Here is an 11490-nt window from a genome sequence, read left to right as displayed (position 1 = left end):
GTGGTGACGTTCATGGTAGGAGGGTTGGGATAAATATATACCCAGGCAGCGCCAGGTTATCAGCTAGTTGTCTATAAAACCTTATGTGGCATAGTACCAGGTATCTAAAGGATTGTCCTACTCGCAAAGATACTACCTGTCCATTAGGTGGGTAGGAGGGCCATAGTCTGTCAGCGGGAACCAGGAAATGGGCTTTTTCAGTAATTGGGCTGTCATCTGGAACACCTTTGCCACTCAAGACCTAAAGGTGCTTTTTTCAAGAGGCAAACTATAGATATTTAGCTATGCACTTTGGGACGAACGCCCTTCAAATGGTCCAGGAGTATGAACAGATTTCCGGGGGGGGGGGGGGGATTCCATACTACAGGAACGATTTGCGCTTCAATACAATACAATACAATACAGTACAATACAATACAATACAAGTTGGAAGGGATCTTAGAGGTCTTCTGGTCCAACTGGCAGGAAACCTTCTATCGTTTCAGACAAATGGCTATCCAACATCATCTTAAAGACTTCCAGTGTTGGGACATTCACAACTTCTGTAGGCAACTTCTGTTCCACTGATTAATTGTTCTAACTGTCAGGAAATTTCTCCTCAGTTCTTAGTTGCTTCTCTCCTTGATTAGTTTCCACCCATAGCTTCTTGTCCTGCTCTCAGGTGCCTTGGAGAATAGTTTGACTCCCTCTTCTTTGTGGCAGCCCCTGAGATATTGGAACACTGCTATCATGTCTCCCCTAGTCCTTCTTTTTATTAAACTAGACATACCCAGTTCCTGCAACTGTTCTTCATATGTTTTAGCCTCCAGTCCCCTAATCATCTTTGCTGCTCTTCTCTGCACTCTTTCTAGAGTCTCCACATCTTTTCTACATCGTGGCGACCAGTTCAGTTTGATCTTCAGTTTGAGATCAGACAACACAGACTCATCCCCAACAGCCTGTGCCCGTCTTCCAGAGGGAAGGGACACAGGGCAGGCAAAGACCCCGTAGAAAGCACAGCTCCAACTTCACAATGACTCAGGAGACCCCGATAAACTTCCAAGTAGCCTCAACGACTCTCTAAAAAGAAAGCAGATGACCAGCTGTCCGAATCCTTCCGTTCCTCCCCATCCAGTCGGAGCTGAAGAAGCTTCTTGGATGAGAAGCGAAACGTCTTCAAAGAAAACAAGGAAGTCCAGTTGCCTCTTGAAAAAAAAGCACCTTTGGGACAACCACGAGTTGGATGACTGAGAAGCTCCGTAGATATTTGCCACCCAAGGATAGGATAATGAGGACAATTAATCAGTGGAACAACTTGACTCCAGATTTTGTGAATGCTCCCAACACGGGAAATTTTTAAGAAGAGATTGGACAGTCACTTGTCTGAAATGGTATAAGGTGATCTGCTTGACCAGGGGGCTGGATGAGAAGACCTCCAAAGTCCTGTCTTATTCAATTCTATTCTATTTCTTAAATCACAGGGTCACAGCACCCTGCAACCAGTTGTAAATATGAGCAGGTTGCCAAGTGCCTTAATTGCACAAGTCACTGCAGGGCTGGTGTGACAGTCTAAAGGGTAAGAAGAGCCTTCTCAGTTGCAGCCCCGACGCTATGGAACAATCTCCCCGTGGAGATCCGCACCCTCACCACCGTCCAGGCCTTCCGCACAGCCCTCAAGATCTGGCTATCCCGTCAGGCCTGGGGATAAGACTTTACTTTCGCCCCTCCCGAATGTTGAATGAATGTTGGGTTTTTACTGCTAATTATTTTTATTCACATTTTCTTTTTGTGTTTTGTCCTGCACTCCCCCCCCCCCCCTATTATTGTAAGCCGCCCTGAGTCCCCTCAGGGAAAAGGGCGGCCTATAAATGCTTAATAAAATGGAAAAAAAAAAAAAGAACAGGTTACATAAGTCACTTTTTCTCTGATTGTCGTATCTTTAATCAATAAATGAACAGTTGTAACTTGAGGACTATCTGTATTCATTGGCAGGTTCTCCAATATCACATTTTGATGAACAAAAAACTTCCTATCCTGGGGAGATTCATCAATGTCCTTAGGATCAGTTCAGGATGGAGTGGGGTGATGTGGGAATTTATTTCTGCACATTTGAAACTTATCCTCTTTGGAATCATTCTCTCTGCATTTGTTTCTTTTTTATTGAAACAACTAACAAACATTAAAACACGCACGCACAGAGGCACTGAATTGACTAATTGATAGGAAATAAACCAAAAATAAAAGCTGATAGTTAACAGATAAATGGATACCCTTTTAAGATATACAAACATATATTTGTGAATATCTAAAGGATAAAATAAAACATAAATACAAACATTTTAAGCACTCATACTTGATATTTTTAGCCAGAGATATTTCCATATGCAAAGATTTTCTACTTATTAGGAAAAATGTTGTTAATATAGCTAAAAACTCTGAATAAACAGATATACAGATCTTCAAAAACTTTTTACTGTTGCATTCATTCAGCTGTGATGAATTCATGAATTCATTCAGTTGCATTTCCCACCCTTCTAAACATTGCCAATTCAATCCTACCATCCTTTAAAACCTAAACCATTTAATTTCCAAACTTTTGTGATAACATAATTAACAATAACAGACACTTTGCACCCATGTTTAAGTTAGGAAAAATAAAATATAGACCAAACAGCTGGATTAATTACAGAAAACTATTGAATTTTCCCCCCAATTTAACTTTTCCCAGACTGTCTAGAATAGATTCTAGAAAATTTATCTTAATAAGCAATAATTTTCTGAATCAATTAAATTTAAACTCTTGAATTAAAAAGGAATTCTGTGCCAGGAAATGTCCTAAGCAAATGATGAAGTTTAAATCCTGAATCGCCTTCTCAAACTTTTTTTTTAAAGCTTTTAAGATAGATAGATGCAGAAATGTATACAATACTGAAATTCTTTTAATTTCAAATTACTGTAAGTAAACCATCTACAGTTCGTCAAATCGTGTATGGAATCTCTGATGATTGTTCTCTAGGTTTGGTTATTTCCAGATATTTCCATATGTCCACAATGAAGTTTCTCATATTTTCTTAATTATACATATCGGTTGAGTTTGTCTGTGGAGACATCAGTCATCCACCTCATGGTTGTTCCAAAGGTGCTTTTTCAAAAGGCAACTGGACTTTGTTTTCCCTTGAAGATGGCCAGATTCTCACAATCCTTTGCCAATTGTCTACAGAGATTCCCAATCATTCAGGTCAGTGGTGGGTTTCAAAAATATTTAGAACCTCTTCTGTAGGTGTGGCCTGCTTTGTGGGAGTTGCTTGCCGGTCATGTGACCGTGTGGGAGTGGCTTGGTAGTCATGTGACTGGGTGGGCATGGCCAACTTGCAAAATGTGGTGAAACTCACTTAACAACGCTCTTGCTTAGCAACCAAAATGTTGGCTCAGAAACTCTGGCATTTGAAGCACGCAAGTCTTAAAGCTGACAAATTACAAGGCCCTTGCACCCCTATCTTTTTAGAAAAAAATCCCCAGGGGTGTTCAAACTTGACAGCTTTAAGACTTGTGGACTTCAACTCCCAGAATTCCTCCTCTCCCTCTTCATCTTGATGATGTGCGGACGGGCGGTGGGGGGGGGGAGGGAGCTGGAACCGGTTCTAAACGGCACTGTAGATTTGTGGAACCTCTTCTATAGAAGAGGTTAGAACTGGCAGGAACCCACCCCTGATCCAGGTTATGGTTGTCCCAAAGGTGCTTTTTCAAAAGGCAAGTTTCTCCTTGAAGACATTTAGCTTCTCATCCAAGAGGCGTCTTCAGTTCTCACCGAATGGTGGAAGATGGAATGATTTACTGTATTTTTCAGAGTATAAGACGCACCTCCTCCCCTAAAAGAGGGTGAAAATGTGGGTACGTCTTATACACTGAATGTAGCCCAACCACCCACCGTCCCCAACCCTTTGGCCTCTGCCTCCCAGCAATTTACCTCTTTGCAGCAAATGGGGGCTTGCAGAGGCTTCAATAGACTATAGCAATCCCTGCAGCCTGAAACAGCTGATGATTGGGAGAAATTGAAAGTGAATCTAGCTGTTTGTTCCATCAGGCAAATTGCCTGGAGGCAGAGGCAAATATTTTTTCTTGTGCTAATCAGGCTGTTTGCTGCAAGGAGGTAAGTCAGCAACTATAAATGCCGATAGAATGTTCAAATCATTAATTTTTTAAAGACTGCTTTATTATTATTCTAGACAACTTAACAAAATGAAGAAGCTTTTTAAAATAAATGCTTGGTCTGAAGAGGTCCAGTGCTATTGTTTTAAAAAATGCTATTCTTTTAAATAGCAGAGAATAATGTATACTTCCAGAAAGCTACATCAATTTTAACAGCATATGTTACAAGTATAGTCTGAAATATAACACTACAAAAACTGTATATTGTCTTTACTGTTTGCTGTTTGTTGCAAAGAGGCAAATTGCTGGGAGGCAGATATTTTTCCCTTGTTTTCCTCCCCAAAAGCTAGGTGCGCCTTATACTTTGGAGCGTCTTATACGCCAAAAAATACGGTGTATTCCTTGCAGTCATCTGGTCATTAGCGCTATTTCTAAGAGTTGTTGAGGCCACTTGGAGGTTTATCTGTGCCCTCGGGGTCACCTGAATAGTGCAAATTGGCATGGAACTGCTGAAGGGACTGTGATAGACTGTGTTGTCAATTGAGTTACCTCTCATACTAAGAACATTGATAGGGTCTCTCTCCGGTATGAGTTCTTTGATGGCTCTTTAGATTTCCTGCTTGCCTAAAACACTTCCCACACTGTGAACATTCGTAGGGTTTCTCTCCGGTGTGAATCATCTGATGTCTCTTCAAGTTGATTCCCGTACTGAAGCCCTTCCCACACTGCGAACATTCGTAGGGTTTCTCTCCGGTGTGAAATCTTTGGTGGGTCTTCAGATAGCCCGACTGACTGAAGTATTTATCGCAGTGAGAACATTTGTAAGGTTTCTCTCCCGTGTGGAATCTTTGGTGCGTCTTCAGATATCCCGCCTGCCTGAAATATTTCCCGCACTGAGAACACTTGTAAGGTTTCTCCCCCGTATGGAATCTTTGGTGGGTCTTCAGACATCCAGCCTGGCTGAAGCACTTCCCACACTGAAAACATTTGTACGGCTTTTCTCCGGTGTGACTTCTCTGGTGTAATTTCAGATTCCTTCTTGTACTTAAGCGTTTCCCGCACTGCGAGCATTCGTACTGTCTACTTTCTGTCGGGCAGGTTGGAATTCTGCTCGGCGAGTCCGCGTGAGTAACCTTTTTCTCACGTTCAGAAGACTGACGAGGTTCTTCGTTCTGATAGTGACTTTCTTTCCCGCGTTCAAAGGATGCATGCGTTTTCTCACTTATTTTGGCTTTCTCCCGTAGCCTAATTGAGGAATTACACTGGACGTTCTCTTCTGAATTGGGACGTTCTTCATAATCTTGGCTGGAATGGATCACGTCACGTTCGACTCTATAGCGATAACTTCTACCGTATCTGGAGTACACAGGCATTTCTTCCGTATTGGACTTACTGGTATTTTGGATAAGGGAGTCTGTACATTCTTTCTGTCTCTCCTCTTTTTCTATCCTCTGCTGGTTTTCAGACTCTGCTCCTTCCTCCTGCATTTCTGCAATCTCTTCCTTATTCTTATAGCTTGTCTGTGGAGTTATTTTGTATTGTTCTTCCAATGCGTTTTGTCCATAATATGAGTTCTCTTCATTAACCTCACACTCTCTTACATCATCTGCAGAGAAAGAAAGAAAGAAAGAAAGAAAGAAAGAAAGAAAGAAAGAAAGAAAGAAAGAAAGAAAGAAAGGTCAGCCTACGGTTCGACCTAAGCATAGTACACAAAATTGTCTGTTACAACATCCTACCTGTCAAAGACTACTTCAGCTTCAACCCCAATAATAAGGTGGCAGGCTGAACCAAAGTAGGCCTCAAGCCTGAACCAAACTAGGGTTTCACGATATTAAGCTTTAACCATATAGAAATTGCAAGGTTTGCTTTTAGGACATAGTGCGGTTAGACACGGGTTAGAAGGAAGTCTGCACATGAAATATGCTGAAGCGAAGCATCTATTTTAGCCTATTTGCTGGCTTGGCTGTTAATCTGTTTGGTAGACACATATTGTTAGTTCCTCAAAATACATGCTATGTATATCCGTTGGCTGACTTATGTATTATGACATCCTGTAAATATACTTTCTGTAACTCAAGGGCAAAATCTTGAGGGGTGTTTCCAAAACTAACAGATGGCTTTAGCTGAAAGCGATAAACTATATAAGGAATTTCCTGACTTTCACTCATTGTTCAGGCCATTCATTCTGAACCTGCGCAATAAACATTTCCTTCTCTGAAGAGCTGGCTTGCGTGTCCCTTCTTTTCTACAACAATAATACACAGGCAAACTCAAGGTAAACTGCTCCAAACTCGGTTGCAGAAAATACAACTTCAGCACCGGAGTAATCAATGCCTGGAATGCTCTACCCGACCGTTGTTATATCCTCAAAGCCCCTCAAAGCGGTATTGCAGGTTGACTCTGCCCACTGCCAGCAGTTCGATTTGGCCGGCTCAAGGTTTACTAAGCCTTCAACCCTTCTGAGGTCGGTAAAATGAGCCCAGATTGTTGGTGGGGTGAGAGGGGAAATAAGGTGACTCGGTAAACTGCTTAGATCGGGCTGTAAAGCACTGTGAAGTGATATATAAGTCTAAGGGCTATTGCTATTGTAATTCCAGTTGCTAGGAATGGATTAAAACTGGATTCAAATGGATTCACACTCAAACATCTTGCTTTGCCAGAGATGAGCACGGTGGGTGCTCAGCTTTTTTCCCCCTTCTTATTCTGCAGGAAGCCAATCATATGGGCTGATGTTTATATGAAGATCCTTCTTTACCCCAAATATCTAGGATTCCACCCTGCTCCTGGTCTGTTGGGAGGGCTGGCTCAGTCCCCGCTTCGCAGTCTGCAAAGAAAAGAAGAAAAGAATGAGGAATGACAAAATAACAGATTTGGAAGGGGCCTTGATGTTCTTCTAGAGTCTAGACTCGGGATGATGAATTGTGCACTGGCCAGCTGACTTTAGCCTTTTTTTGAGGCCCTTTCCCAGGCTCCAGAGGCTTTATAGGAGCCTGGGGAGGGTGAAAACAGCCTCCCCTGCCCCTCCCAGAGGCCCTCCGGAGGCTTCAGGAGCTTCCCTGAAGCTTCCGGAGAGCAAAGAACCAGCCCTACGGGCAAACTGGAAGTTCAGGAACGGACTTCTGGTTTGCTCGTAGGACCAGTTTAAGCCCTCTGGAGCCTTCAGGGAAGCCTCCTGAAGGTCCCTGAAGGCTCCGGGGGACTAAAAATGGCCCTTCTGATTTTCAGGGGCAGAAGACAGGCTGATAGGGCCCTGTTTTTAGAGTTGCGTATAAGAGGAAATTTGCCAAATTTCAGCGCTTCATGAGAAAGAGAGGAGATCGATTCCGATAAGAATGAGATTTCCGGGAACTGCACCAAGCTCTTTTGCTTTATAACTTGGCAGCTTTGAGAAGTGTAAACTTCTGCTGGCTAGGGAATCCTGGGAGTTGAAGTCCACGTATTTTAAAGTTGTCACGTTTCTAACAAAGACTCGGCTTTACACGTAGCAACCACAAGTACAGAATCGAGGCATCCATTCCAGTGCCTAAATTGCCTTTACAGAAAATGCTTTTTTTTCTAGAAAGCTGACCCAGGTCATTTGATTCCGCCAGCTTAAGTATATCACAAATGGAAAAAGAGAAAAAGAAAAAGGGGAAAGGACAGGACAGGAAAAAGGAAAGGACAGGAAAAAGGAAAAGAAAGGACAGGACAGGAAAGCAAAGGAAAGGGGGAAAAAAGGAAAGGAGAAAGGACAGAAAAAGAAAGGAAAGGAAAGGAAAGGCTGTTTCAGGAGAATTTTGCCCTTCTCTAGCTCACCATTTTCTCTCTTCATAGCCTCCAGAGGTTTTTCCTCCACATGTAAGAAATCCATCCGCTCTTCCTTCAAGGAACCCTGAAAAAAACGAGGAAGCTGCACTTCAGAGTGAAAGGACTGATTTTACAGACACACAAAAATAAATAAAAAATCTCAGCCGTTCTCTATTACACAAGCCCAATAACAATTAAGTTACGTTACTGTGGTGGGGTGTCCCCCGCCCCCTCCTGTGATCCAACCATCTCATCCTGAAGGTACAAGCAGTGGTTTTTCTGAAGGCATTTTGAAAAAGCCTGCTTGGATTAAGGTAGGCTATCAATCGGTGTTTCTCAGCGGCTGTAAGAGGAGTGGACTTCAACTCCCAGAGTCCCCCAGCCAGCCATGAATTCTGGGAGCTGAAGTCCACACATCTTAAAATTGCCAAGGTTGGGAAACATGACTCAAAATATTGAAACTATCAATAACTTGGGATTTTGAACTATGCATCGTAATAGTTTTCCTGGGGGAAAAGTAAAATGGTCCATTCTCACACCAGGAGAAGCTACATCTGATTTTTGTTCCCAAAGGGAAAGGAGCACAGCATTCGCCTTGAGAACCAGGAAGAAAGAAATGAGCCACTAAGGGGAAAAATATATGTGAAAATATGGCTTTGTCTTCAGAAAAGAGGAAAGTGTCAAAAACAAATTCAAAATAATCATTCTTTGGTTTTATTCAGTGTCTGATGTGGCAGAGGACAACTTCCTTGCCACATTTGTTAAGTCAATCATTGCAGTTGTTAAATTAGTAACACAGTTGTTAAGTGAATCAGGTTTCCCCAGTGACTGTCAGCGTTCCAACATCCAAAATTAAATCAGAGTCCAAGGCAAAGCATTGTTCTAAGTTCCAATTTATTAAGAGAGACATGTTGGCATATCTGTGGAAAGATATATCTGAAAGCTTCCCGGTTTTCCCACCCAGTTGAAAGTTCATGATCTTGCCCCCAGATCCACAAGTCCATCACATGATCCAATCTTCCACTGCCACGCTGGCAGCTTCCACCCAGCTGGTTCCGGTCAGGCGCAGAGGTGCTGAGACAAAGGATGACCTTGGCTTTCTAGAAAGAATGTTGTTATGGCTACATAGCATCTAACTCCTTACAATCTCCCCTCCCAATTACCCCACTAATGAAACAGCATAGTAAAATAATAGAGAGTGTGGCAGGCCAAAGATCCTGACAGGGACTTTGCTCACAAAAGGCGACCACGTGACTCCAGAATACTGCCACTGTCATAAATGTGAGTCAGTTGGTAGGGACCTTGGAGGTCTTCTATCTAGTCCAGCCCCCTGCTCAGCTGATATTCGGCCTCCTTGAGGGCGGGGGAGGGCGTTTTCGCCCTCCCCAGGCTTCAGGGAAGCCTCCAAAGCCTGTGGATGATGAAAAACGGCCCAACGGACCTACTGGAAGCCCAGAGTCTTCAGTGAGGCCTGCACACATGGGTGGGGGAGAGCGCGCGAGGGGTTGTGCAGCATGCACAAGAAGAGGGCATTGCATTATGGGTGTGGGCACGCACACGCTATCGCACACCCTTTCGGCACCCGAGCAGAAAAACGTTCTCCATCACTGCCCTATACCACTTCAGACAAATGGTGATGCAATCTCTTCTTAAAAACCTCCATTATGTGACCACAATTATATGACTGCAAAGCTCACAAGTATGAAAAATAAGTCACTTTTTTTAAAGCACCATTGTAGCTTTGAACGGTCCCTAACCAAACTGTTGTAAGTCGAGGACTACTGTATATAGTACAAATGCAGTAAACTGACAATTTGAAATGGTGCATGACTGTGCAGAAACCACCTCCATAACATTCCTTAATAGAAACCCTCCGAATTATTTCTTAAAACTTCACCTGCCACAACCCTGATCTGGTCTGTTCCTGGCTCTGAAGGAAGTCCTCCACCAGGGCCACCGCCTGCAGACACGACTCCGGCCTCTTGGCTTGGATCCAGCTCCGGAGGTCCAGTGGGAGGCTGACCAGGAACTGCTCCAGGATCAGCAGCTCCAGGATCTGCTCCTTGGTGCGTCTCTCCGGCTTCAGCCACTGGCGGCAAAGATCCTGGAGTTGGCTGTGGATCCTCCGGGGGTCTCCCACCTCCTGGCAGCAGAACTGCCGAAAATGCTGGCGTTGCATCTCCGACCTTAGGGATTCCCTCCGCAAGATGGCCGCCTTGACCTTCCCATAATCCCCTTGGTCTCGGTCTTCCAAGGTCCGGAAGGCCTCTTCCAGTCCTCCGCTAAGAGCTGGCCGGAGACGGGCCGTCCATTGTCCTCTGGGCCACCGACAGGCTGTGGCCACCTGCTCGAAGGAGGCCAGAAAGGCCTTGGGGTCATCCCAGGGGGAAGCCTCCGACATCAGCAGGGAGTTTCCTCCTCTTCCCGTCATGAGGAGCTCCTGCCACTGGGCCTCCCAGCACTGTTGTCTCACTTTGCAAGATTCCCCATTGTTCTCGCGTGATGCTCCCCATCCCAGCTGCTTGACCTTGCCTTCCAACGTAAGGTGGGGAGTGGCTTCTCCATATCCTTCTGGAAGTGCCACTTCCAATCTGGGCTCTACAAAAATGCCCTCCTTCATTGCTTTCATTCCCAACGGAAGACTCACGGGCAGACCTAACCAAAAATAAACAAATAAATAAATAAAATATGTACAGCTGTCCATTTGCAATTTTGTGGGATTTTAGTCTTTCAGCCCAGGCAGTCATTGTATAGGATCTTCTGCTTGAGTAGGGGGTTGAACTAGAAGACCTCCAGGTCCCTTCCAGCTCTACCGTGTTCTATCCCCATATTGTATTGTATTGCATTCTCTTCTATTCTCATATTCTATTCTTATATTCTATTTTTCTATTCTATTCTATTCTTGGATTTTATTCTATTCTATTCTGTTCTCATATTCTATTCCTATATTCTATTTTTCTATTCTCTTCTATTCTTGTATTGTATTGTATTGTATTCTCATATTCTATTCTTATATTCTTTTTTCTATTCTCTTCTATTCTTGTATTGTATTCTATTGTATTCTATTCTATTCTCATATTCTATTTTTCTATTCTATTCTTGTATTGTATTCTATTGTATTCTCATATTCTATTCTCATATTCTATTTTTCCATTCTCTTCTATTCTTGTATTGTATTGTATTGTATTCTATTCTATTCTCATATTCTATTCCTATATTCTATTTTTCTATTCTCTTCTATTCTTGTATTGTATTCTCTTCTATTCTCATATTCTATTCTTATATTCTATTTTTCTGTTCTCTTCTATTTTTGTATTGTATTGTATTCTATTCTCATATTCTATTCTTATATTCTATTTTTCTTTTCTATTCTATTCTTGTATTCTATTCTATTCTCATATTCTGTTCCTATATTCTATTTTTCTATTCTATTCTTGTATTTTATTGTATTCTATTCTATTCTTATATTCTATTCTTATATTCTATTTTTCTATTCTATTCTATTCTTGTATTGTATTGTATTCTATTCTATTCTCATAGTCTATTCCTATATTCTATTTTTCTCTTCTATTCTTG

General features: G+C 42.6%; 1 protein-coding gene across 1 annotated transcript; it reads right to left on the bottom strand.

Annotated features, from left to right (window-relative positions):
- Nucleotides 1-3597: 3597 nt before the first annotated feature.
- Nucleotides 3598-10687, bottom strand: LOC106542827 (uncharacterized). Its single transcript, XM_087711594.1, has 4 exons — nucleotides 9812-10687; nucleotides 7924-7999; nucleotides 6884-6952; nucleotides 3598-5734 (listed from the first exon to the last, which is right to left on the bottom strand). Exons 1-4 carry the CDS (start codon nucleotides 10616-10618, stop codon nucleotides 4686-4688), a joined length of 2001 nt encoding a protein of 666 aa, XP_087567720.1. The 5' UTR covers nucleotides 10619-10687; the 3' UTR covers nucleotides 3598-4685.
- Between the last annotated feature and the right edge of the window lie 803 nt (nucleotides 10688-11490).

The sequence above is a fragment of the Thamnophis sirtalis genome, unplaced genomic scaffold (assembly GCF_051295495.1).
Source record: "Thamnophis sirtalis isolate CommonGarterSnake01/CBP01778 unplaced genomic scaffold, rThaSir2_p1.2 scaffold_3, whole genome shotgun sequence".
In the NCBI taxonomy this organism is placed as follows: domain Eukaryota; kingdom Metazoa; phylum Chordata; class Lepidosauria; order Squamata; family Natricidae; genus Thamnophis; species Thamnophis sirtalis.
The sequence above is the reverse complement of the archived record's forward strand: the minus strand, read 5'-3'. Positions and strand labels throughout refer to the sequence as shown.

Excerpts from the sequence above, each read along its gene's own strand:
- LOC106542827 (XM_087711594.1), bottom strand. The coding sequence starts at position 10,618 with ATGGACAGCTGTACATATTTTATTTATTTATTTGTTTATTTTTGGTTA. Across the intron at positions 8,000-9,811 it reads CCAGATCAGGGTTGTGGCAG|GGTTCCTTGAAGGAAGAGCG; the intron begins GTGAAGTTTTAA and ends CGTTTTTTTCAG. Across the intron at positions 5,735-6,883 it reads TGGAATCCTAGATATTTGGG|ATGATGTAAGAGAGTGTGAG; the intron begins GTAAAGAAGGAT and ends CTTTCTCTGCAG.